At 44.3% G+C, this 27,785-nt stretch overlaps 1 protein-coding gene across 1 annotated transcript; it reads right to left on the bottom strand.

Moving 5' to 3' along the window:
• Positions 1 to 7,649: 7,649 nt before the first annotated feature.
• Positions 7,650 to 27,305, bottom strand: CCDC174 (coiled-coil domain containing 174). The gene is made up of 11 exons (XM_056856552.1): positions 27,252 to 27,305; positions 25,077 to 25,181; positions 22,582 to 22,682; positions 21,698 to 21,756; positions 19,357 to 19,534; positions 16,001 to 16,096; positions 12,137 to 12,273; positions 11,547 to 11,641; positions 10,795 to 10,918; positions 9,021 to 9,173; positions 7,650 to 7,978 (listed from the first exon to the last, which is right to left on the bottom strand). The coding sequence occupies exons 1-11, from the start codon at positions 27,291 to 27,293 to the stop codon at positions 7,650 to 7,652; spliced, it is 1,419 nt and encodes a 472-aa protein (XP_056712530.1). The 5' UTR covers positions 27,294 to 27,305.
• Between the last annotated feature and the right edge of the window lie 480 nt (positions 27,306 to 27,785).

A 27,785-nucleotide genomic window follows, 5' to 3' on the forward strand; every position in this document is an offset into this window, starting at 1 on the left:
AGATGAGTTTAAATGACAGCCCGCCTCCCTTCAGCGGGCTCCCCAGAAGGGGGGCGGGCTGCCCTTTATACTCATCTGCGCCTCCCGGCCGGGAGGCGCAGATGAGTTTAAATGACAGCCGCGCCTCTCCAGCGGAGCCCGGGAGGCACAGATGAGTTTAAATGACAGCCCGCCTCCCTTCAGCGGGCTCCCCAGAAGGGGGGCGGGCTGCCCTTTAAACTCATCTGCGCCTCCCGGCCGGGAGGCACAGATGAGTTTAAAGGGCAGCCCGCCCCCCCTTCAGCGGGCTCCGCTGAAGGGAGGCGGGGAGGCGGGCTGCCCTTTAAACTGATTTGAGCCTCCCAGCTGGGAGGCGCAGATCAGTTTAAAGGGCAGCCCGCGCCTTTCAGCGGGCTCCCCTGAAGGGGGGGCCGAATTGGCCGAATTTATTCGCGAACTCCCGAACTCGCTGAATTCGGCTCCCCGGTTGCCCGCCAGATTTGAGTTCGGATCCGTCCGAACTGAAAATCACTGAATCAGGGGAAATTCGGTTGATTTTCAGTTCGGACCGAACCGAATTGACAGCCCTACTGCCAGGTAGTAGCAGGAGATCTCCTGCTAATTCAACTGATCTCCAGCCGATAAGAGATCAGATCACCTGGAGAAAAATGGCCGCTTTGGCAATTGGACTCTATGGCATTGAAGTCCCTCCCCTCCCCAAACCCCGCCCTCTTCAGGCTCCGCCCCCAAAATCTCCCGCTGGTTGAGAAGAGGGACCTGGCAACCCTAGTAACAGTTTTGGTATAAAATTGCAACAGTACTGCTAGTACTGCCAAAGATAGGACATTTTGGAGGACTTTCATTCATAGAGTTGCCATGAGTCGGAAGCGACTTGACGGCCCTTAACGCACACGCACTGCTAGTACATCTAGTAATTCCTTAACCTCGCACAGACGTATCAAACAGTCTTATGGTGGGTCCAGGCAAGTGGTCCATCTAGCTCACTGGTTCCCAACCAGTGGGGATCCGCGAGAATTAAATTAAGATCCGCGAAACAAAGTTATAAACCCATAATAAATTAATATTTTCAATTAAAAGTTCTCTATTATAAAAATATATATTCAAATATTATTCTAAGTGTAATGTTTAACTAACAGTTATGATTAAAGTTTATTCTCAAATTCTCAGAATTTTTATTTTGAACCTTGGGGTCCCTGCACTGAACAAAAAAGTCCTAGTGGTCCCTGGTCAAAAAAAGGTTGGGAACCACTGCTATGGTCTATGGCTGCTGGCGGTTGCTCACTGGACTCTTGAGCAGGGGAAGGCCGCAAGGACTTCAGGCTCCAGAGGCAGATTTCCTCCCGCCTGCGTCAGCATATAACTCCCTTCAAAATCCTGCTCCTGGAGGAGGAACAAGATTTCTGAAGTCATTTCAGGCTATTGAGTGAAGTGGGAAAATCATGCTTTGTGGGTGGATGTCCTTGCACCTGTGGAAATGCTACTCTGGAGCTAACAGGCTTGGCACTGCGATAGGGTTGTCATCCCTGGGCTGGGAAATTCCTGGAGATTTGGGGGTGAAACTGAGGGAGGGCAGGGTTTGGGGAGGGACGTCTGCTGGTTATAACGCCACAGAGTCCCCTCTCCAAAGCAGCCATTTTCTCTAGGGGAACTGATCTCTGTAGTCTGGAGATCAGCTGTAATTCCAGGAGATCTCTAGGCCCCACCTGAAGGCTGACAAACCTAACCTGGGACGCACTGGATACGGACCACTCTAACACTGAGTCTATTTCTATATCAACCTTTAATGGCATAGGGCACTGAGTCATGAAACCCAGAGCTTTTAATTCACCCATATTAAAGAACTATAGTTAGTGTTAAGCCTTGAAAACGTTTCTCTACGGATGCCTGTTCAAAGAAGGGTTGTGAGGTTCCCCCCGGCCACCAGCTGGGGGTGTGGGGGATGGATTGCCAGCTCCAGATTGGGAAACTCCTGGAGATTTGGGGGTGGGCCTGGAGAGGACAGGGACTTCAATGGGGTACAAGGACAGAGTTCATCCTCCAAATAATCCATTTTCTCCAGAGGAACTGGTCTCTGTAGTCTGGAGATCAGCTGTAATTCCAGGGGTTCCCCAGGTCCCTCCTGGAGGCTGGCATCCTTAGTTAACGTATTGCCATGGGACCAAACAGATTTTTATCTGTTCCTATCTGTTCTCAATTGTGTTATATTGCTTGCACTAAGGAAGATAGTGTCAGAGTAACAAGTTGCCCATAATAATTTGACAGAGACAGCTGACAGGTAGCTGTCAGATCAGAGGCATCTAGGATGATGCAAGAGGCAGCAATAGCCTTGCAGGTTCTAGGGTGAACTGCAGCTAACCGGTTTGAAGCAGTAAGGATGATGTAATACTGTGGCCAGGTCTGCAGGTGGCCTTATTGGTTTCAGGTGGAGTTTTGTATATAAGCCTATGTAACTGTAACTCTGTGTTGGGAAGTTTGGTGGAGAGAAGTGTACGTGACGGTTTGTCTTGTATCTGTGCATTGTAAATTAAACAACCCTGTTTTCTATAAAGCAAGGAGTTCTGGTGGTGTGTCCTGGATAACTGCTAATCCACCTGCTTCCACGTCAGATAGTCCAGTAATATACTTAGCAATTGATGCAATAAAAATGCTAATGGATAAGAACCCCTTCCCTTGCATCATTAAATGTGCACATAACAACAGTCGGTACTAAACTAGACATTTGATACAACAGAACTTGGTCGATGTGTTGTACGCAGAGCACAACAATTTACCAATATAGTTCTAAAAAGTGGGGCTGAGGGAGCTCTAAGAGAGCTGTGACTAGCCCAAGGTCACCCAACTGCCTTCGTGTGGAGGAGTGGGGAAACGAATCCATTTCCCCAGATTAGCCTTCGCCGCTCATGTGGAGGAGTGGGGAATCAAACCCGGTTCTGCAGATCAGAGTCCACCGCTCCAAACCACCGCTCTTAACCACGACACCACGATGGCGGTCACCCTCATTTTCAGCCAAAGCCGGGCTCAGGGTGGGTGTCATGATCCTAGGCCTCATGCGGCCCACAGGCTCTAGGGAGGCCTTTATTAAAGTAGTTTCCAGGCCTACATCTCCCAGGTACCCTCTGCGCCTTGTGATTGGTGGGAAAGGATTCAGAGGGAAGCCTAGGGCCAATCAGGGGTAAGGGAGTGGGGCCTGCAGAGATGGAATAAAAAGCCTTGCCTGAACAGGGAAGGGGTTCACTCCTAGGGAGCAGGGCTGGGGAGAGGCTGCTGCAGACGGAGGGATCCCTCATCCAGGAAGGGGCGAGTTAGCCGGAGGCCTAGTGCCAGGAGATGGTTAGGGACAGTAAAGATAGACGCGTTCGGGTTTTTATTCGTTTGATTGCCTGCCTTGACTGGTTTTGTCATCCTATTGTGGCTTGAGTTATCATTATTATCAGATCTCTTTAATAAACTGTTTGTTACTCTGCCTGGGTCCTCAAGCCTCGTTTGGTCACCTAGAAAGTGTACCCAGATGGGAGAAGAAGCACGAAACCAACGGGGCTGAGCTAAACACTATTAAAATATCAACAGATGTATGTGTTTTATTATTGTGGTGCACATAATAAGCAGCCAGGGGCAGGGTGGGTGCTCTGGGCCCTCCTGAGTTAGGCCCACACCAGAGTGATTTAGCGTGCTTTCTGTAACTTTGAGCTCCAACTACTGTAGGCAGCTGTCTAATCAGGCGGATGGATTTAAACAGCTCCATGAACCGTAGTTAACAACCTCTCAGCAGGTAGGTAGGAGAGCCCATGTGGCCACGATAGCAGTAAGGATACAACTCGATTCCTGGTTTGTAAATTATTATATATTATGAATTGTATGTACATGCATGTTCTTATTATTTTTTCCAGAGGCATTGTTGCCCTTATTAGAAGCAAGACTGACTGAAGAAGCAATCCTCGCAAAACGACCACTAATCTAGAAGTGTCGTCTTGTCTTTTTTTCTTGCTTGGATTACAATGATTTATGCATTTATGACTCAACTCCCACGCACTCATCGGTTTTCCTTTCCGTTGGACTTTACTTTGGATTTATATCCTGTGGACTTTATTAGAGTGACATAACCTTTTCTGAGTTTTTTCCATTTTGTTTGGACATTATCGTTCCATTGGTGACTTAACCTGTTTACAAGTGTTTTTGGTCATATTTCTTATATTTGAATTTTCTTTACATTAGTAAATTACTTCTCTGTAAAGTGAGCTTTGGTGCTGTTATTTGGGTTGTAACCTCCAGGTAGTAGCTGGAGATCTCTCGCTATTAGAGCTGATCTCCAGCCAATAGAGATCAGTTCCCCTGGAGAAAATGGCCACTTTGGCAATTGGACTCTATGGCATTGAAATTCCCAAACCCCACCCTCCTCAGGCTCCACCCAAAAAAACCTCCCGCCGATGGTGAAGAGGGACCTGGGAACCCTAATGGTACTCCTATAATTACAAGTTCATTGGAGGCTTGGCCAAGCAGCCAAATCCTCATATCAGAAGCCCCAGGGAGAGAGGGGAGGGAGGCCAGTAACAATGACAACCTGTGGTTGCTCTCAGTTGTAGGCCTGGTGGAATAGCTCTGTTTTACATGCCCTGTGGAACTTCTGAAGGTCCTGCAGGGCCCTGATGTTACTCGGAAGAGCATTCCATCAGGCTGGGGCCAGGGCATTGCAGCCACAGCCCCATCCTACAATATCTCTACTTTTGAAGAACAGCTTCAACTCGCTTCACCCCACCCCCCATTTTCCAGCTGATTCAGGATGAGAAAGTTATTCACAAAGTTGAGGTGTTACATTCTCCCGTTAATATAATCACTGGCAGAGAAGGGCTGTGTCACATTTAAAAAAAAAACTGGGCTTGAATGCTGCATAGCACACACAAAATTCAGAAATTCAGACATACAATTGCCTTGATTTTAGCCAGGAGTGCTAAATTCATTACCATAAGAACGTAAGAACATACATAAAGCCATGCTGGATCAGACCAAGGTCCATCAACTGCAGCAATCTGTTCACACAGTGGCCAACCAGGTGCCTCTAGGAAGTCCACAAACAACTGCAGCAGCATTATCCTGCCTGTGTTCCACAGCACCTAATATAATAGGCATGCTCCTCTGATCCTGGAGAGAATAGGTATGCAGCATGACTAGTAGCCATGAATAGCCTTCTCCTCCATGAACATGCCCACTCCCCTCTTAAAGCCTTCCAAGTTGGCAGCCATCACCACATCTATGCGTTGTGTGAAGAATACTTCATTTTATCTGTTTTGAATCTGACACCCTCCAGCTTCAGATGACCCCGCGTTCTAGTATTCAGGGAGAAAAGCTTCTCCCTGTCCACTCCATACCATGTATAATCTTATATACCTCTATCATGTCTCCCCTTAACTGCCTTCTTTCCAAGCTAAACAGCCCTACGCATTTTAATTGCTTCTTATAGGGCAGTTGCTCTAGTCCCCTGATCATTTTGGTTGCTCTTCTCTGCACCTTCTCAAGCTCTGCAATATCTTTTTTTAGGTATGGTGACCAGAACTGTTTATTGTTAAGGAACTACATACTAGGACAGGAAAGAATGAGCATTTTAGCTATTTATCTAGGCTACGATCGAGATATCCAGCACAGATCTTGCCTTTGTGGAGGTTAGACAAAGAAGCAGTAAGGATAGCTGGAAGGGAAGAAATCCCTGAGAGTAGCGCTCTGGGTAAAAGAGGAGACAGCAGCTGAGCAGGCAAGAGGAAGGATATTGTGGAAACAGAGCTAGCCAGCTACCTTACTAGCTCTACTGTCCCCTTCCCCCGAGTACTGGTGTATTCTGTACAAAGAGAAATCGCCCACTCCTTCACTTCCAGCAGAAGCCCCCCCCCCATTATAGCAAATAGAAAACATACATTTAGGAGAAATGAGAGATCACTGATAATAGATCAGATCACTAGCTGAAAGCAGCTGATTCAAGATCCACAATCTTACACCTGTATTGCATTTGAAAGCACCAGTGTGGTGGTGGCAAGGGGATACACACAAATGTTCAAGAGGCACATGCATTGGCCCTCTTGAAAACAAAACCAGAGACCATGGGCAAGGGGGTGCTCATCCGGCTCTTCTCCAACTTTTAACTATGCACCTCTTAGTGTCGTACTGGATCTTGACGTACACTGGGTGGTTTTATTCATTATTGTGCCCTTCTAAGGGATTCTGAGATGTAGGTTACTCGTGATACACATGTTCATGCTGGGGCAACAGTTTCTGTAACACTTGAAAAAGCAGTCTTCAGTTTGGCATACCTGCCTACTGCTTACCCGAAGAATCCCCATATGTTTCTGCTGCAGCCCAAAGGTCAGAAGCTGAATGTATTGCATGAAATGGCATAAAGGCAGAAAGTCCACCAACAGTGCTTCACACCAATGTGGAAGTCTGGGCATAACCATAGACTCAATTAATGTGCCTTTTCTACACCGCAGTGTCTTGAAGACAGACAAGTCTAAGCCTAGACAATGTTTTACCTGGATTTTAATACTTATCAGCCTAACAAAGCCTCTTTAAAATATTGAACATCTACATGATAAAATTCTCACTTGCCCCAATTTATAGACTCTGGGATAATGAATTTAAGTAATCTGCTGCCCTCTAGTGGACAACAGTTTTGTTAAATTATAGGTGTGTATTGAATTTGAATAGATCCTTTCAGGATGGTGGGAGCAAGAAGAGAGTCAGATGTATGGCTGAGATGAGCACATTTTGGATTTGGAGGACCCTGGCAAATATCTAAGTACATCTACTGTTTAGCTCTCTCAGAAATATAGCTGTTTGCTTTGGCATTACTTCAGCAGACTCACAAAAGCGGGCAATGGATGCCTTGCCAGAACAAGATTATTTGATAAAACCACAGCTAGCAGCTGAGCTTTCCCACAGCTGTTCATCGTGCAGAAAAATCCTGCGTGCCTCAGGAATCTCCCCCCCCCCCATAACCATGGAGGGTTCTGGCAACAATGACCCACAAGAACTGTTTGCTTGAGCACTGGAGGAGGAGGAAGAAGAATTGGTTTTTATATGCTGGCTTTCTCTACCACTTAAGGAAGAATTAAACCAGCTTATCCCTTCCCCTCCCCACAACAGACACCCTGTGAGGTAGGTGGGGCTTAGAGTGTGACTAGCCCAAGGTCACCCAGCTGGCTTCTTGTGTAGGAGTAGGGAAACAAATCCAGTTCACCAGATTAGCCTCCACCTCTCATGTGGAGTGGGGAACCAAACCCAGTTCTCCAGATCAGAGCCCACCACTCCGTGATCCATTGTTTTAAAAAGTCGATACCCCACTGGGCATGGAGTCTACGCTAATTCCTTGTATGCCCACCTAATCTGTGATGTAGAGCTGGCAAATGGAAACAGTAATGTATAGTAATAGATTATCAACACACTACAGGAATGCAGTTATCATTACAACAGAAGCCTTTATTGTTAACCAGTTAACAAGAGACGTCAATCATTTGTCACACGAACAGTTCTTACCACCTCATGACAAAGGCATTTGATGTCTGTGCTCCTGACTGTTTTTCCTGTAGTCTTTCGCGTTCTCACTTCTGTTGCTGCTCGAACATAAGACTCTCTTCGCCTGTCAAGGAATTGTCCTTGCACACACCTCATGTCACTTGCTTGTAGTAGGAGAGCATATCATCTAAACTGTGGTAGACAGGCTGCTCCTTTGGCAGGTCGCTGCTGGAGGCCTGCGAGGGGGGCCCCCAAGTGCTCTGCGAATGGCCACCATCCCTCTCTGCTGATGGGGACGGCGAGCTCTCCGTTGTATTATGTTCCCTTTCTTCATATGAGGCTCTAGTTTTGTTCCAATTCTGGCTTTTAAACTCAGGCTCTCCCTTCTGACCCAAATAATAACTGGAAGGAGGTGCAAATTCTGGGTCTCGTTCATTCCTGAGATCCGACTGCTTCTTTGACCACATTCCAAAAGTGAATTCTGTTGGGGGAATGGAGGGGCAGAAATCACAGGAAAATGTAACGTTTACAACTGAGCTGTCCAATGGAAACCAGGATGCTTTTAACCAATTATCCTCCTGCTCCCCCCCCTTTTTTGTGAAGAAGCTTTATCTCGGCACATTCAAATGTGTGTTTACAGAACTAATTTCAAAGGCACCTCTGAAGAAAATTCAAACTATGGCCTCATGTCATGTGGTAATGTTGGGTTTGGTGTGCCCTCTTGTGGCCTTGATGAGAAAAAAATCGCAAACAGCTCATTCCTGAGAGCTGCAACGGCAGGGAATGGCGTGGCCATAGCAGCATCTCTAAAGAGGTGTGGTCGCTGCAGCAGGGGAGAGAAAGGGGGTTTAAAAGGGGGGGAAGAAAAGGGGGGAAGCCCCATTGAAAACAGTGATGCTGTGCTAACAAAAAGCTGGTGCAGCACCGCTGTTGCTAAAGGGGGAGTTCCCAGGCTGAAAGGGGTTAGGAAGCTGCCTACAGGCAGCTCCACCTCCCACAATGCCCAGGGATGCCTCCCGGGATGCCAGTGTGAGCCAGGGTCTGAGGGCCGCCCTGCCGTGGCAGTCCAGGGGGGAAGCACACGTGGCACTACGCCAGCGTCCATGCCAGTTTGCCTGGCACAAGTGGCACGGACATCAGCATAGGGGTCATGGCCTCTCCTAAGCCCATTTGGCCCCCAAGCTCAGGAATGAGCTGTAAGTCACCAGTTAAGATGATGAAATTCTTATTTCACACAACCTTTTCCATTTTCTGAATCCTCAAGAAAATTAAGGAACAGCTACATTGCGAAGGGGGGGGGAAACAGACTAGAACCCATTCCCCACCTCTATGCATTTAGGTTGTAGCATAGTCTCCTCTCGGTTATGCAAGCATTTTTTATATGCAAGAATATTTAAATGTATGTATGTTCCCACACCTAAGATGGTACACTCAAGCCACAGAGAGCTTAGGCCTAGTGCATTCTATCCAACTGTGACAGCCTTCCCACTTGAAAGACGTGTCTCCTGCTCACACACACTCACCTTTGCCTCTGTCCCATTCACGAACGTAGGGCACCCCAGGTTTTGTATCTTTCCGCTCCTGAATGACAACCTCCACTTTCCTACTTTCCGCAGCAGATCTTGCCACTTCCTTGGGTGTGGGTTCGGCAGGCGCTGGCTCAGCAACTTCCTCCTCTGTTTTGGGAGAAACAACCATCATTACAGCAGATGTTATGTGAAATTCACACTTTGCTGTTTCCTAGTCAAGCGTGCCCAACTGTTACCCAATTAGAGTCAATATCTCCAACTGGGATATCCACTTTTTTTTTTTTTAAACACAGTAGCCCCTTGACATTTGCTGAGTTGTACCCCCAAGATCACCATGAACATCAAAACCCAAGAGTACTGGGAGGCATCGGGGGGATGTCTGCTGCCCCCCAGTAGCAAAACAACCAAATTTCCTGCAATGAAAAGATTGTGACAACAACGTGGTAGGAGTTAAAACAGGCTGGAGAGCACAGGGCATGACTGTACCATGAGCTGCAAATAAGCAAAATTGCAAGTCACATATCTGCAAGTGGCATGGTCTGCTGTGTACAAAAAAATTACCGTTAATAAAGTTGGAAAATAAACCAACCAAAGGATAAAATAAAAAACACATACTCTACCACAATCATCAATGGGCACAAAAAGACAGCTCAAAAGCTATGGTTTGACAACATAACTTGGAATGACTGCATTGCCATAAAACAGAAAGAAAAGGCAAGAACGAAAATATACAAGCACCCTCTCCCTTATCTAGGCTCCATGCACCCTGATTACTCTGTATTATGAATGTGCTTCGTGCCTCTCAATTTCCCTAGCTTTTCCATAACCCAATTTCTTCTCAATATCAACAAGCTCCACAGAGGGTTGCCAGTAGCAGAGGGAAGCATTCAAATAAATATTTCTAACTCAACCCAAAGACAGAAGGACCTAAGTGTAAGGATTAAGCTTAGACTGCATACGGACGTCTCTATATGAGTAAAATGGGATTTGGGAGTGGAGGGAGACAGGATTGGATCCTACAGAATCTCTTGCTTAAAAAAAGAGGAGCAAAAATGTGCCAATTCCCTCTTCTGGCAGAACACCCCCCTTTCTCCTGCATCCCAGGTCATTCCCAATGACCCCCCCCCAAGAGTAGGGTTGCCAGGTCCCTCTTCGCCACCGGCGGGAGGTTTTTGGGGCAGAGCCTGATGAGGGCGGAGTTTGGGGAGGGGAGGGTCTTCAATGCCATAGAGTCCAATTGCCAAAGCGGCCATTTTCTCCAGGTGAACTGATCTCTATCGGCTGGAGATCAGTTGTAATAGCAGGAGATCTCCATCCACCACCTGGAGCTTGGCAACCCTACCCAAGAGTGGCTTTACAGGACTTGCAATGGGAGTAAAGAAGCCGCAGAGAAAAATCTGTTGTCACCAGCCAGCTCTGTTCAACATCCTGAAGGGTTTAATTCAGTCTGTTGGGCCTCTGCTTGCATTCATCTGCACCCTTTGATCACTAGGACTTCTCAGAAGTTCCCTAACAATGAACCTCTTCGCTCCTTCCTCGCCAGTCACAAGCTACCAGTGGAACACCATACCACACGAAAGCTGTACGTGTATCACTGTGGATGGACAATACCAAATTAGCTTTGGAACAAAAGAGATTTGTAGGTAATTCAACATGTTGAATCAAACGTCGTTTTCTGACCAGCAGACTTCTTTTGCATTTCCGTGTCATGAACCTACACACATGGATCTTATATTCTTGGAATTTAAATCATTTAAAAAGAGTATACCTTCATTTTCGACTGTGTTGCCCTCTTTTAAGCGCTTTTTTGCCCGAAGTTTGGACAGCCTGGCCTCCAGAATAGCCTTGCGTTTCTCCTTTAAGTGCTCACGTTTCACTCTCTGGTCTGTGGTCTTGGAAGCAAAACAACAGTACGTCATTCTGCCTCTATTCCAAAATTAGACTGCTGACAATATTCACATACAAGCACAATCCATCAGCTAGTAAAAGGAAACGGCATAGCTATTTCTTCCCACATTATTGAAATGTGAGCCCAAATCTTACAAACACTGCGAGGGGAAAGTAGATTTTTCATACAGCTGAAGTACAAAAATATTCAACTAATGAAAAAATTGTTTCCTCTAGCTGAAACTGACTTGTTCTGTTTAAAGCATCTCTGAATATACGTGTTCATTTGTTAAACGGGTATCCCAGCGATTACTGTGAACTCTTATGACTACAATCTAGGGAGCACACTGACTAGGGAGTAAGCAACTCTGAACTCAAAGGGATTTATATCTGAGTATGCATGCTTAGGATTGCCATGTATACATGATTCAGTTGCCCACAATGCATTACTCAGATGGCTTTCTGAAATGCTGGGAGTGGCTACTTTAGGCTATTCAGGGTTACACAGCTCAGTAGAGATGGGGAGGCACTTAAAAAACCATTAGCCACCATCTTCTCATGTACCTACTAGGGAAAGCCTCCATACTGAATACTCTTCCAGCACATGTTTAAACCACCTTGAAAACATCATACCTGATCTCTGAGCATTTCTAATGTTTCCATCTGCTTTTTCCTCAAAGCCTGATCACGGGCAAAGGCAAAATAACCAACACCAAGCTGTCTGGCCTCTGAAAGGGAAGATTTCGCACAATGTTAGAGAGCACCACACTTTACAACTCCAAGATGTACATTGGTAGACAGATGCTCTACTTCTTTCTAGTCCAAGAGATATTCTCTTCATTTTCAAAGGACCCAGAGGATAAGTCTGTCCAACACACCTTCAGATATACCATCCCTTAAAAATTAATGCTTTTAACCACCTTTTTGTATTTTAGATGGATTTTTACACTTAGCACACACTTCTACGTCAGGCCAAAGACTTCTGCTCTTTGACTGTGATGAGAGAATGGCCAAATCTTCCAGAGGAAGATGTTCAGTAAACATGCCATAAGATATTAAACTTATTTTCCCTTCCTAAATGCATGACAACTTGAGAATTTTGTAGGGATGGAGTCCAGATCTTTGGGGTTCAACAGGGTGGCAGCCAAACAGTATTGTTACACTAGAAATAAAACTGCACTTTTCTCCTCAAGATAAACACTTCTGACAGAAAGCATGTGCACCATGTTCACGAATGTCCTCATAATGTATTGGTCCCACAGGTCTCTTCATGGCCTCTTCTTCCTCTCGTTCCCATTGCTGACGTTGAAGTTCCCTTCTCATGTCTTCAGACAACAGAGTCTTCTCTTCGCTCACTTGCCTAATTAAAATCGAACAGAGGCACTGCTTGAGAACTGGGAAGTAATACATGATCGGGGAGGAAAAATTACAGGAACAAGACTAACGGATTCAATGTAAAAGCACTCAATAATTGCATTTAGAACAGTTGCCAGAAGACTAACCTGAACAGAAAGGCCCTAATGTACTTCTGGAAAACAGCCTGCAGAGCTCTGTAAGGCACCCAACGAGAATGTCTCCCACTATGCCCTTAATAAACGGCCTTGGAATAGGTAAGAGGGTGGTCTCAGCCCATCTTTAATATGGCAACTGGACACAGGGAGAAGACATTTGCCTCACGGGAAAGAGAATTCAAGGTAAAATCATTCGCAAACCACTTCTCTAGTCCAACAGGTATACATTTCAAGATCCTTTACCTTTCCTACAGTGCAATACCATGCAGATTTACTCAGAAGCAAGTCTCACTGTGCTTATTTAAAACACTTCTATCCCGCTTTGCCGCTGCAGATTCAAGGCAGCTTACACCCCAGTAAAAATGCACAGGACTGTACTGGCAATCTAGCACTATGATTCTATACAGAGTTACTCCAGTCTAAGCCCTAGAGTCGCTCTACATAGGACTGCAGGTGCGTTTTAGCAACAGGCGTTTTTTTGAACAACAAGCTAACTGCTCAAACAATGATAAGGACTCTGTTGTAACTATTTCCTCCGTAATGCCCAGCTTTGCCAGGGCTAGTGCAAAATTAAATGGCTTGAACAAGCGGCCTGCACTTAACATCATGTCCTCAATTGTATTAAAAGCCTCAAGTTCTGTTCATTGATTGAAGAAGGGGGGGACACCTACTGGATTTCATTGGGACACATTAAAATTCAATCTTATAGAAGGGCCATTATTCTAAAAGCACTGACAAAATTTCTCTAGCTAGTTAATTGGTCTGCAAAGAACACAATAAAAGCCCTTTCCACACAGAACATTTCAGATTTTGTCAGCATTTTTATCCCAATTTCAAGTAAGTGCAAAGAATTTTAAGAAGTAATACAGTCGTCATTTTGCGCTCCTTTTTGAGACATCCTTTTCATTTCCACAAATTACATCCCTGTTCTTTAAATGGCATACAAAACCCCAGGGCCAATTCGATAATATATACTAAAAAGACTCTATAGTTATCATTTCACCTACGAGGAGAAAAAGGAGACATTTCAGTCAACACAGATTTAAGATTTTACCACTGCTGGAAATCATAATCTTCTACAAGTAATGTAATCAGGAGAGCTGCAGCTGTGCCTTAAGGAGAACAGACTTCACAACCTGGAAGTCTGACTTTTGCATCTGGAATATGATGTGGGAAAGGCAATGATACATCCTCCTATTTAATATATGCATTTTGTGAATGCAAAGGAGGAACACAGGGTTACAAATCTGGGTTACTGGCACAAATGGAGTACGAAATCACGGAGACGGATAGGTAGGAAACAAGAACAGTGAGGAAGTGCCAGAAAGAGAGCAAAGGCATTTTGCCCACCCACCCCAGCTCCTAAGAGTCCCAGCCCAACCTCCTCTAAATTCAACACATTTAGAAGCTGTGTGTGTGTTAAGGGCAGTCAAGTCTTATATCTTGTGTTCTTTATAAGGGAACTGCTCTCAGGGTACGGTGTAGTAGTCTAGGACACCTCTCTAGTTCAACAATTACACATAAATGAGTTAAACAAGGGTGCCTGTTAGCCCCTTTATTTATTTTTTATATAAATAACTTGGTGAGTTGCTTACAAGACTCAGATTTTTAACCTCCCAAACTTGCACATCGCAAGATAACTGTATTGTTATATGCTGATGATGCGGTTATTCTGTCCAGAACCCAAATAGGGTTGAAAAGAGCACTTTGAGAGTTTGCCCAATACTGCTCTAGGGAACACCGGAAGATAAACTGTCAAAAGACAAAGATAATGCGTTTTGGTAGGCGGTCAAAAATTCTGGCCTGGAAACTAAATGGCTATATGACTGAACAGGTGACCTGGTTCAAGTACCTGGGAAGAGCAGGCAAGTCGCTTCCGACTCATGGCGACCCTATGAATCAATGTCCTCCAAAACGTCCTATCATTAGCAGCCTTGCACAAGTCTTGCAAACTGAGGGCCGTGGCTTCCTTGACTGAGTCAGTCCATCTCATGATGGGTCTTCCTCTTGCCTTCCACTTTTCCTAGCATTATAGTCTTTTCCAGTTACTCTAGTCTTTTCATAATGTGACCAACGTACGATAGCCTCAGTTTACTCGTTTTAGTTTCTAGGGACAGTTCAGGCTTGATTTGATCTAGAATTTAGATGTGACCCAGATATTTTTTCTTCTCCCAACAATCACATTGGTGGGAATTCTGGTTTCTCCAAGAGTTTACGTATTGTGTAATATGTCACCAGAATTCATAAAGCATGATGGCATCCTTATCTACCTTAATCCCAGCCAGGAGAGTTTAAGAGAGCTGCTCTCTTTCATTCTCTGTCTCCTCCCTTACCCTACTTGTAGGGAGCTTCCACACTAGCCTTTCCCTCCATTACTGACACTGACTCCTGGGAACCTGCAGACCTATATTCCTGAGTTCTCCCCACTGTTATGAAAATTGCTGCAGCCATCTAGTAAGCATTTTAAGTGTCCAACACCAGCTCTTTGCTGTTAAAATAGCTGTGTCTTTCCTCTGCGACATCCTTCACTGCCCCTCTATCCCCATGCCTCATCTGCTCTCTTGAAACTAATGGGGGAGAAAGTCTTGCCGATTTTACCTATTAGTGTATGCAACACATATCTGAATCTAAGGTTTCCTTTGATTAGAGACAGACTTTCTTATAAAGGGTAACAAAAGCAATGATCAAGGAAGACCCTCTCAAATGAAAAGGAAGGCAGGATGAAGACACAAAGACACAGGGCAAAAAGGAGAGCCAAGTTACTTTCAAAGATAAGTATGGGAGGAAAGGGAGAAATTTATGACCCAGATGAGCTATTCTTCATGGGAACAAAAAACAGTTTTAAAAAAACAGGAAGGTAATCATAGCAAACGATAATCAGTAGCTGCTTTCAGACTGGAGACTGGAGGAATGATACGCCAGAAGAAAATCAAATCAAAACAAACAAAACAAGAACAAAAAAAATTGAAAGTGAGAGGCAAACCTAAAGGGAGGTGTGAAGTGGGGGCAGGGTGGCGTGAAATGAAAGCCTCATGTCTTAAAAGCGACTCCTTTCCTTGTATAAAAAAGGACAGAAAACCCGTGAATGGGTGGCAGGGGAGGGGAGAGAAGATAGAAAGGTGGTGGTAAAATTAGTAGACTGCAAAAAAACAAAACCTATGCATTTTGTTCATGTGTGGGACCTCCATGTGCAACTGCCACCAAACAGCACTAGTATAGTAATTGACAACAGAGGCTGACACTTGATCATAATAGTACCCCATATGTCTTCACTTGTGTATTAACCAGAAATATGCAGAGAATAATCCATCAGCATATTCTTCCACCCAATCAGATCATGGATCAGCAAAGGTGCTCTGAACCCTACCGCTTCTGAACAGATCTAGGGCTCTAATGATTGGCTAGAGGTTGTGTCAGGTCAGGGAATCAAGATTCCTCAAAATTCTCCACATTCATTTTGACAGGGCTAAGCACAGTGCATGCATTTTTTCTTATTTTCAGCTGCATTACCAGAGCTACTATCCCATTTTTGCATGAGTCTACAAGAGTCAAAATGTACACAAGGACCAATGTCACCTCTTCCCCTGAAGTTCATTATCCATTTGAAGTAGATGTGGCAGATCCTTCTTCATACAACGTCTTGATCTGCCCAAGGAGTCCACATAGTCAACCCTAGAATTAAAAACAAAAAACACTTCATATAGAACCCAGATTTATTCACTGGATAGATACTGCTTACTGAAAGCAGTAACAGTACAAATCCCTTTTTAAGAGGAGCTCCTTTCAGTCTCTGGCTGTTACTTATGATGATGGAGGTAACTTAACAGTGCAATCCTAAACAGAGTTATACCCTTCTAAGTCCATTGACTTCAATGGGCATAGTGCTTAAGACTGCACTCCATTCTAATAATTAATAACCACAGGCCGAAGCCAGCACTCCTTAAACAGTTGCTAACATTTTCAGTTTTTTTTAAAGGAAGTCATTGGCCATTTATGCATGGAAGGTTTTGCCTTGGATTTGCCACTCGATAGATGCACATTTTTCCCATCCAAATTCTCAGAACTCTACATGGGGGCTTATTTTTGAGTTTTAAGAATCTGGATGGGGAAAATATGCATCTAGAGAGCAGCAGATCCAAGGCAAAACCTCCCGTGCATAAATGGCCACAGTGATGCAAGTATCTGCTTAGATATGGTAGTTGGAATAATGTCAGCAATTTATAATGGCACTTCACTTTCTAACTCTACTGGCACAGAGTATCTTATCCCTGTGGGGAGAATAATAATCCAGCATTGACTTTCCACACTAATATTACACTGCAACAAGAGATTTCAATTATCAAGCCAAGACTTGTTGAGTGATTGCTTCAGCAATTGTTCCGATGTTTTAACAAAAGCCGAAAACAAATGCAAAGCGTGACTTCTGTCAAAGTTCTTTTGATGTAAAACTGTTTCTCACCACCCCCAAGACTTGGCTATTGAAAACAGTTAGGGATTCAGATAAATGACAGTACTTGCTGCCCGTTAATAGTGGCAAATATTCCTTAGCATTGAACTCTTCCCCAATTATTTATAGTGGGGAAGACACACAGCTGAAGGGCCCAGCATGCAGCGCTAATGATTACCCGCTAATGATTTATGCTTCCATTAAGTTGCTCATTACAAGAATGTGAAGGAGACAGAAGGGGCAGGTTGCTTTCTTTTTAGCTCTTGAAAACGGGTTGTTGTTTTTTGGGGGGTTCCTGCTGATGAGCGTGTGGTTAGAATATCACAAACAAGGCTGTTCATGGATTTTTTCTCCCCCTCCAACCATCAAAGCAGATCTTTTTGAAACTTGCAGTTTTCCCAAAACTTTTTGTTCTTGCCAATGTTAATGACGCCCCAGAAAATACATTTCCAGTCATTCAGAAAACCCAAATCGTAGGGTAGTTACATGTATGTCCCATCCCAATTCTACTCTGTGCTGACGATGCAGTTCTCCTGTCCCGCACAAGAATTGGTTTGAAAAGGTCTTCGCAAACGTTTTCTGAGTGCTGCTCTAGGGAAGGTCTTAAAATAAACCATCATAAATCTAAGATTATGATCTTCACTAAGAGGAGAAAAATGCCTCTTTTTCGCTGGGTATTAGATGGCTTTGAGGTTGACCAAGTCAAGGAGTTTGTTTACCTTGGCATTCTGTTTCCCATAACCTAAATTGGAATGCCCATCAAAAAACAGTGTCCAACAAAATTAAACCTGGGGTTGGTGCTATTGTCAACTTTTTTCACACCAAAGGTGGAAAATATATTCCAGGGGCTATTCAGGTTTTTAACCTGAAAATTACCCCAATTATCCTCTTTGGTGTTGCCATCTGGATAACAGTCATCAATGAATCTATAGATCGTCCACTGCTTCAGTTCTTACGAAAACTCCTAAATGCCCCTCGATGTATTGCTGGCGTTACTCTTCGTTCCGAGTTTGGCCAAATGTCACTTGAAGCTAGAGCGTGGTTGGCCGCCTTTAAACTACACCTTAAACTGTGCTTTAGCACTGAGGGGTTCCTAGCTTCTCTGAAGCATGACCCTCATGGCAAAAAATCTTAGATGAGAAACTGTCGTTGTTGGGCTTCTCGCAGGATATGTTATTAGATCTTGGGAAAACTGAAGCTTTTACCAAAATTAAAAAGCGCATTAAAGAGCTCGATTATAACAGCACTATTTTTCGTGCTCGTCACATCTGTTCATACCAGTTCTTCGGAATACCCCCTCCACGTGGTCTGCCTGCCTATACATATTATCTGACAACTCCTCGTCTCTGTAGAGCTTTTTGCTTGGCTAGATTGAATGCTAACCCTTCTATGGTAATGCAGGGCAGAATTCTGAATATACCATACTCAGACAGGATCTGCCCTTGCTCTTCTGGCTCTATTGATTCATTAGCCCATGCCCTTTTGGAATGCCGCTTTTACGAGGAACTTCGATCGCACTATATTTCCCCCCTTTTAATATACAAATCCAATGCCTCCGTGACTGACATAATGCCTTTTTTACTAAACGATAGGGACCCCAAGGCTACATTGTCAGTGGCAAGATTTGTTTCAATCCTTATATTCCTCCAACACTAGATATATGCTGCTCGAGATCAATTGATCAAGGAGCTTCTTAGGGATAAAAGGAAAAAGGTTACATGTATGCATTTTCTACCCGAAGACATTTAATTTGGAAATGACACACATGCTGACGATGGCCTAGAATACCAATCATGTGGTCTGGAGACTACATAAGCAGTTCATGTTAGGAAAGACTGATGGACACACATACTTCTAGAGGTATGGATTTTTTCCCCACTTCAGCCTTGTTATATATTAAAAGACAAATGTTTTTTCCTAGCATAAAATTTCATGGATTACAGCCCAGTTCATCAGATAATTATTATTGCTAAAAAGGATAACTGGTAGTATATTTAAGGAATCCAGTTCATAACAAATAGGGATTTGGTGAACCAAATTTCAGCTGGTTAATTTAGTAGCTTCTACACATGCTAATTTTATAATTGCTGGTTTTTAAAAAGATGCAATAGAACAGCAGTCTAAATTGACTGAGATTTCCAGTTATTGCAGAAGAGCTTCACCTTTAACGGGAAATCACAGCTTACTTTGTGCAGCTGACAAAAAGGGCCATAGCTCAAAAGAGCTCATGCCCGATAAATCCATTAGTATGTAAGGTGTCTTTGTTGTTTTCATCTTCTACTGGAATCTCTTCTGCAAGGCAAGGAGAATGACATGGAAGGATGTCTCCTCGTAGGAAGGAAAGTTTATCACAGGTTGTAAGGAACTGCCAGAAGAGCTTCCCACAGAGATGGGGGGGGGGGGTTTCAATGCTACGTGATGCAACAATACGATTCCAGAGAAATCACATGGAATAAGATTGTACCCCTACAATGTCACCACTGACCATTCTTCAGTGGGATCCTGTGGAGGTGGAATCTCCATTTCAGAGAGTCTCTCGTCTTCATTCTCCTTCTCAGCTGCTGCCCTAGCAGCTTCATTTGCACACAGCTCTCGTACTTCTCGCTGTTTGTCTATTATCTTCTGAGTGAAATCCACGAGGTACAAATCCTCCGTTTCTTCGTCTACGACAGAAAAATCAATCCTTAAATAACAGGCGTCAAAAAGTACCCAGCTGAGATAGGTGTCGATATGAAATTGCAGCAATCAGCACTGTTGCTGCCGACGATGCCCTTGACTGCAATACAGGACAATGGACAGAACACAGTAAAACCACCCAAGCATCCCTTGTGCGTTTCTTCGGTTCTACAATAGCCAAGTATAACTATGAACTGCCAAGGAAAGGGCCCTAGAGCTCGTGGGATATTTTCTTCTTTGGCTTGTGACTTGCAAACCCAACTCAACCATCAAGAATTTCCTAAACTAGAACTAAAGGTCATGGGGAATGCGCAGCTGCCACTTAAGGACAGCAGCCCTGCACCTCCTCCTCAACTCTTTCATGATAACATCTCTCAATACAAGACCGAGGACATGATGCCATCATGCTGTGAACACCCCGGACACCTAGAAGAAACAGCCAACGAAGTGGAGCTACGGAAGGAAAACTCACACTCAGCTGACGTTGCACCCAGAGATTCTACAGAAAGAAAGATAAGATCATCTCTGCCCCTAGAATTAATAACTGGCCAAAATGTATCTCTGCCCCACACACACTCACAGAGAAAAGTCAAGGAGACATTATAGGGATAAAGAGATGCTTAATTGACTTCCTCAGCTGCCACCAAATTCTCAAGATGGTAAACAAGGGGTGGAAGAGTTGTCTGGCATCTTCATTATTAGGAAATATTTTGAGGATTACACTGACATCGTGGCAACCCAATCAATGCTTTCCTCCATGACATTCTACATTTTAATTGATAGAGTCAGCTGCCTAGTACATATGTGTCACTATGCTCCCATGAGGTAAAAGGAACTGCAGAATTTGTTCTGGCTTATTGATGCAAATGTCAAAACTGTTGTTTTGGGCATGGATAAGAGAGTGTTGACATAAAAAAGATGCTTGCTGCAGCTGTTTAAGCCAAAGCCTACAATCGTCTGTATGTATAAAACCATCAATTTAATATTGATTCTCACAAATTCTGACAATGAACATTACCATAATAATTTTATAAGGTATATACACATCAATATCCAAATTAATAAAAGTGTGTGAGTTAACATCCCATGTGAGAAAGGAATTACTGACTAAGTTGTATGGATATGGCACCATAATTAAGTGTACATGAAGAATGGGAAGAAACATAAGAAATGGCACGATTAACTTTTGACAGCAAGAAGTGGCTTAGACTGTATATTAAGCATGTATATATTGCATTTTCCAAGGGCGCAATTCCATTCACATGAGGACTTTCAATTATCTTTATGATAGCCTTCAAAGATACGAAACTGCAGTTCACATATCAAACACTGGTGGGATAAGACCACTCTATGAATTCACAGATGATTCAATACCTGAATGACAAACGTCCTTGCTCACAGCGAGTTCTGTTGACCAGCAAGCAACTAATGCTTTACAAAAACCGGTACATAGACAAGGGACTAGTCCTGGCAAAAGTGCTGAAGGGGGAAAGCAAAGACATCCTCCTCCAAGCCACCTTGCTTAGAGACAGACACAACCTTTCCCTCCCAGTCACCAAATCACGCATCAATTTGAATCTTTTCTTAGGCTTCTAAATCCAAAGATGGAACCGAAAGCCAACGTAATTGTTTTTCAAGAGCATTAACAACCAGAACTTCCTTTCACTGCAACAGTGACCGTGTGAAAAAGCCCTATTGTTTTCAAAATAAAATATACCTCTCTGAATGAAAGCAGATGTGACTTCGAAATGTATGTAGGGCAGTTGCAATAGAAAAAAACTGCATTGCCGGAGACACTGTGAGGCTTGGTGTAGCGGTTAGAGCATCAGAGATCTAGGAGACCCACATTGGAATCGCCACTCTGCCATGGTAATTTGCTGGGGGACCTTGGGCTGGCTGTGCATTCTCAGCCTAACCTACCTCACAGGGTTGTTGTGAGGATAAAGTGGAGGAAAGGAGAACAATATTACTCCCTTTGGGGACCCATTGGGGAGAAAGGTGGGGCCTCAACAAAGTAAATCAAACAAATAAAACACGGTTGTTCCAAAATTCCACCAAGGCCAAGGGAACAGCTCCCTGGTAAGAGTGGTTTGGGCTGAAGTCTTAGATTAATGAAATGTAACATCAGACAGAAACATAATTTTAATTACCTGGAAAGTCTCCTTTTGTCATCTTCTCGTACAATTTTGCTTTCTCTTCCAGTTTATGTCTACAAAACAAACCCCAAAACAGCCAGGTAAATCTGAATTAGCCACTCCACAGCAATAAGCCTTTACCATTTTGAACTCATGAGAAAGATGTCATTTTTTGGAGCCAATATACATAGCCAAAAATGTCACCACACAATGCTACCCATGCTGTACACACAGTACAAGCATGCCTTCAACTGCATGGAGGATTCCAGGGATAACCCTTCACCAAGCAAAGTTGCAGTTAACTAGCAATGAATCCCATGCTCGTAGGGGCACTTATCCAAGCTGTTGCACTGAGAGAGGACAGAAAACACATAGTTCCAGCAGGAAAACACCAAGAACAGGAAGGACACACTTAATGCAGACTGGAGAGTTAAGACTGCAATCTTAGGTACTTGTTAGGTAGCAAGTCCCATTGAACCAAACTGAACTGATTTCCAGGTACACATAGCTTTCATCACACAGCATAGAGGACGGTATTTATTCCAAAGTACACGTCTGAATCTGAACTCCAGCCCCTCAAGTACAAGAATTGAACGAGCCAACCATTGTTAATGGCCTCCAGAGTGAACCACACGATTAGAAATGGCCTCCAGATATGCAGTAGTAGTCAAGATATCCCTGCACATATCCCACTACACAAACTGCTAGCCTTCTGGTGCCAGGATGATCATCAACTATAGCCATGTATATTTAATAGCCTGAACACAACTGGTTCCAGAAGCAAGGAGTCAAGTTTACAACATGCAGCTCATGATCCTGCTTTACAAACAGCATAACCAGTACAGTGCAAATGGAATCATGAAAATTCAAACCTGTCCTTCACGCAAGTCAAGAATTACCTTGCATTATCCAACGTTTGCTGCTCTTCTATCTTCTGCTCAGCGTCTTTCTCCACTCGATCTGAAACACCTTTGTTCTGCTTAGTCCAGATGCTCGGCTTCTGCAATATCCAGTTTTCAAAACAAAACACAAACCTCAGGGTAAAACAGACTGCCTGACCAACATGTATTCTATGCCTATCTAACAATTATTTCACCCCAAACAGTAGTCAGTGCTAGATCTATTAGAGCAGCAATAGGCAACATATGATCCCCTGGTTGCATTAAGCCTTCTGAGGCTTTCCCCATGCAAAGCTTTTTCTGTCAACAATAAAAGGCCTATGAAGGAATCACCAGGCAGCAAAGAGAGCTGGGTGCCCTGACTTTAAAAGAAGGTGCACTTAACAGCATAGATTAGTTAATTTTACTTTCAGTACCTTCCTTGAATTTGCAAATTTTTGTTCTGAATATAACACTGCTTATCTCTGCATCCACTGACAATTCTTATATTTTAAATACACTTTTTATTTGCTCACCATTTGTGACCGAACAGATTTCTGAAATTCTCATTATATAAACGGTAACTAGCAGTAATAAAGTGAAAGTCATTGCTTTTCATTCTTAACACATAGTAAGCACAAATGTACATGAGATTAAGAATGAAATCCACAAACATTCTAAATTGTTCTTTAAAACAAAGCTTCTGCAACATTAGAATTAAGAGATTAACAAACAATTAATTGCAATTTAAGTATAAGATACCACATAGGGGATGGGGCTGTGGCTCAGCGGTAGAGCATCTGTTTGGCATGCAGAAGGTCTCAGGTTCAATCCCCGGCATCTCCAGTTAAAGGGACTAGACAAGTAGGTGAGGTGGGGGACCTCTGCCTGAGACCCTGGAGAGCCGCTGCCAGTCTGAGTAGACAATACTGACTTCAATGGACCAAGGGTCTGATTTAGTATAAGACAGCTTCATGTGTTCATGTGCACTTTGCAAAGTTTAAAAAAAGTGAATTCCAGGTTAATCAACACTTCAAATGGTATCAGTGTTTAGCTTACTAGCCTACAACTTGTTTCATTTCTGGACACAGCACAAAACCCACCACCTCTCACAAGTTGTTCAGAGGAAAGTGTTATTCTTGTATTACGGCCCACTGCATTCAAAAACATTATTCAGTCTTAATCAGATGTAAAATGTGTTGGCTGATAAGACAAATGTACATACAAATGTAGCTAAGGGAAAAGTTATTGGTCAGAAAACCTCATCTAATACTTGTTATATTAACCAGTTGATTAATAAAAATACTAACTACTACCTAATACTGTCCAGCCTGTATTTTCAACATATTCAGAAATGTACATTACACAAACTCTAAATTGTCATATTTTTAAATGTTCTCTTTCTTTATTTGGTAGGTCATAGCAATAGGTGCACGGAAGAAATGAGACACACAGAAGAAATGAGACATCTCCATTTATCAGGAGCTGCTATAGAACAATGGCTATGACCACGACTTGTGATCTGGGAGATTACATGTAAAAATGTACCTCACCCAGTGGTGTTAGGCAAGCCTCAGCTCCTCTATGGATAAATAACTGACCTACCTTACAGGGGCATTGCAAGGATCTCTGACAATGCATATAAAGCACCTAAAAATCTGAAACTGCAACAGAAACACTCAGGCCATTTATTCATGGAAGGTTTTGCATTTGATTTGTCACTCTATAGATGCACATTTTCCCCATCTGAATTCTCAAAACTCTGCATGGTGGCTTATTGTTGAGTTTTGAGAATATGGATGGGGAAAAAGTGCATCTAAAGAGTGGCAAATCCAATGCAAAACCTTCTATGAATAAATGGCCTCAGAGTGAATTCCTGGGGGCAGGGGTGAAACTCCATAAGTGCTCGCTTAACGCAGGATAACGGGCACTTATGCCGCCCCAGGTGGCACACACGGCAGTGCCTGGGCATCCCAGTGCGGCATGGGCTTCCACTGCCTCAGGGACCTAAATCCTGGAAGTAGCAGACCACACTAGCGTCGGGGGGCATTCCAAGGGACGGAGTGGATGTTAGTCAGCTTCCTAGCCCTGTTCGCCCCAGAAACGCCCCCTTGAGCAATGGTAGGGGCTGCTGCCACCTTTTTCAGTGGCACAGCCTTGCTGTTCAGTATGGGCCATTTCCCCCTTTCTTCATTTTTTTTAAAGGCTTTTTTTCCCTCCTGGAAAGCCTTTAAGGAGGCAGCATGGTTGTGCCACTCCCAACCGCCGCAGATCCACCACCCCTAAGGAATGGGCTGCCTGTATCATCATCAAAATAGTGTTCAAAATGTCAGAAGTAAACTTTCAAATGACTAAATAATTTTGCTTGGACAAAAATTCATTTTGAAGGAATCTTGTTTCCTTCATTTTAAACAATATTTGTATCAAACCTGTTCGTGTCTCAAGTTTCTATATAGTTGGAGAGAAAACTTAAAATTCAAGACATGTGGGGTAACCAATAATTTCTATTCACTTACCTTGTTTGTCACTTTGGTTTTTACAAAGGTTCCAGCATCTTTCTGAAATTTTTCTTTTTTGAACTCTTCTTGTTTTCGGAAAAGCTCAGCTTTCAAGTCTACCAGCTGGATGAGGAACAGTGAAGGGAAAAAAAGGTCACCTCACAACAGAACGAGAAGAAGTGAGCTGTGACTCACAAAAGCTCACATCCTGCCAGAAATTTTGTTAGTCTTTAAGGTGCTCTTGCTCTTTTCTACTGCTACAGATAGACTAACACGGCTACCCATCATGATCTCAACAGAATGAGAGACATACAAATTTTACATGTTTACAACTACAATCAGATACTAACTGGAAGCAACATTAGCAACCTTAGGCAATTCAAATTAATCCATTAGTGCAGTCATGGGTGCACAGCATGCAGCCTGGTAAGAATCATGTTGTGCAGCCACCTCCCAATGAGGTTACGGAGGCAGGCATTGGCCAACATTCCAATTCCCCCACCCCCAGAAACCTCTTCCTAAGTGCCTTCTCTGGGACACAATCCTTCTGTTAGAAGGGTTAACAACAATTCCCCCTCAACCCATTGCACTGCAATAGTATCTCCTCTGCTTCATAAATGTATCATCAAGTGCCTTTTAAAGAAAAAACAAGATAACGATGTTTTGCACTCAGGGTGCTGCAGTGTGACAGTGTAAAATCTTTTGCATGGTAAAGAGCAGCCAAGGTCTTGGAAACCTGCTTTTGCTGCACAATATAATGACTGAGCTTGGTATCACTACGTACAACAAATGCATAATTCACCCAACAATTGGGGGGCTGTGGCTCAGTGGTCGAGCCTCTGCCTGGCATGTAGAAGGTCCCAGGTTCAATCCCCGGCATCTCCAGTTAAAGGGAGTAGGCAAGTAGTTGATGTGAAAGACCTCTGCCTGAGACCCTGGAGAGCTGCGGCTGGTCTGAGCAGACAATACTGACTTTGATGGACCAAGGGTCTGATTTAGTATAAGGCAGCTTCATGTGGTCCTCCCTAGAACATTTGGGACAGGATATAAATCATACAGCTCCCCATGGCTGGGCACCAAAAAACCCCTGTAAGGTTGACGCTAGGCAAGCCTCCTAATTTCTGGTCATGGGGGTTAAGCGGGGCCTCTGATGTCCATCTCAACTGACAGGCAGATATAGTCACCTGGAGGCTTTTGTTGAAAGTCCTGATAGCAAGAGATTCACTAGCAGGAACTTACTTCGGCCCCTCAAGGATTAGCAAAGAAGTGAGGAACAAACTGTGCTCAGAAATCAACCCTCAATACAATACTCAACCCCGGTACATACAATGCACGCTCTGGTTCACAGACGCTTATGCTACAAATTCCCAGTGGGTCGCTGTGTTAGTCTGTCTGCAGTAGTAGAAAAGGGCAAGAGCCCAGTAGCCCCTTAAAGACTAACAAAAAATATTTTCTGGCAGGGTAGGAGCTTTCTGAAGAAGTGAGCTGTGGCTCACGAAAGCTGCCAGAAAATATTTTTGTTAGTCTTTAAGGGGCTCCCGGACTCTGGCCCTTTCCTACTGCTACCAACAAAGGTTCGTTTCCAAAATGCCGCCGGGCTCTTGGGCCATACTTGGTTTTAAAAGCATCCTGCCCGTGAATAAAGGACCACATCCCAGCACCTGAGACTGAGACCTCCAGAGGCCCACTCCTTCTGTTTAAGAAAGGCAAAAGGGACTCGGGGGATTTTAAAGGCTACGTCAGAAGGTTTTCCATGGACTAAAAGGGAGAAAACGCGCGGTCGCTTGAGCCTCCTTTCTTCCCTGTTCCAGCCAGGATCCAGCCGGGATCGAACGCACGAACGTTCTTCCCTGTTCCAGCCAGGATCGAACGCACGAACGTTCTTCCCTGTTCCAGGCAGGATTCAGCCAGGATCGAACGCACGAACGTGCGTTCGATCCTGGCTGAATCCTGGCTGGAACAGGGAAGAACGTTCGTGCGTTCGATCCTGGCTGGAACAGGGAAGAACGTTCGTGCGTTCGATCCCGGCTGGAACAGGGAAGAACGTTCGTGCGTTCGATCCTGGCTGGAACGTTCGTGCGTTCGATCCCGGCTGAATCCTGGCTGGAACAGGGAAGAAAGGCGGCTCAAGCGACCGCGCGTTAGAGAGCCAAAGCAGGGCAGGGGGCCGCGAAATGACCCCTCCCGCCTCACCGAAGCAACAGTCACATCCAGAGGCTTCTTCCTACGATCCATGAGAGCAACAGCTGCTGTTTCCCGGTCCGGCAACGGAGAAAAAAAATCAGACTAAACAGACCGTCAAAACACCTTCCCCCGCCAGCGCTTCCGGCCGCAGCCGTAAAGCACAGTTTCCGCAATGGCGACAAGAGCGCAGGCTCCGCAGCGCCGTTGAGTGCGACAATGCCGGAAAGCAGGGCGCACCGCGAGACCGAGGCGCGGGGTCTTTCGGGCCTGTAAGCAGCCAGTCGTGAAGGGGGAGCTGCGGCTGCGCAGTAAGAAGAGGCCAGGGGAAGTGGGGGCAGGGGAATGTGCCGGTGCGGGGAGCTCATAGAGGTCGGTTGCTCGGACTGCAACGTTGTGCCTCGCGACTTCTGCATACCACACCTAATCCCATCACGCCTGCTGTTCACATTTACATACTGTTAACATTTACATACTAATGCTTGTCTGAATTCACTCTCCTCTACTTAAAGACAGATGGATTCACATTCTAGCTGTATCTGAAGA

The sequence above is a fragment of the Euleptes europaea genome, chromosome 1, assembly GCF_029931775.1.
Source record: "Euleptes europaea isolate rEulEur1 chromosome 1, rEulEur1.hap1, whole genome shotgun sequence".
In the NCBI taxonomy this organism is placed as follows: domain Eukaryota; kingdom Metazoa; phylum Chordata; class Lepidosauria; order Squamata; family Sphaerodactylidae; genus Euleptes; species Euleptes europaea.

Excerpts from the sequence above, each read along its gene's own strand:
- CCDC174 (XM_056856552.1), bottom strand. The coding sequence starts at position 27,293 with ATGGATCGTAGGAAGAAGCCTCTGGATGTGACTGTTGCTTCG. Across the intron at positions 21,757-22,581 it reads CAAACGTTGGATAATGCAAG|ACATAAACTGGAAGAGAAAG; the intron begins GTAATTCTTGAC and ends TTTGTTTTGTAG. Across the intron at positions 19,535-21,697 it reads GACAAAAGGAGACTTTCCAG|ACGAAGAAACGGAGGATTTG; the intron begins GTAATTAAAATT and ends TTTCTGTCGTAG.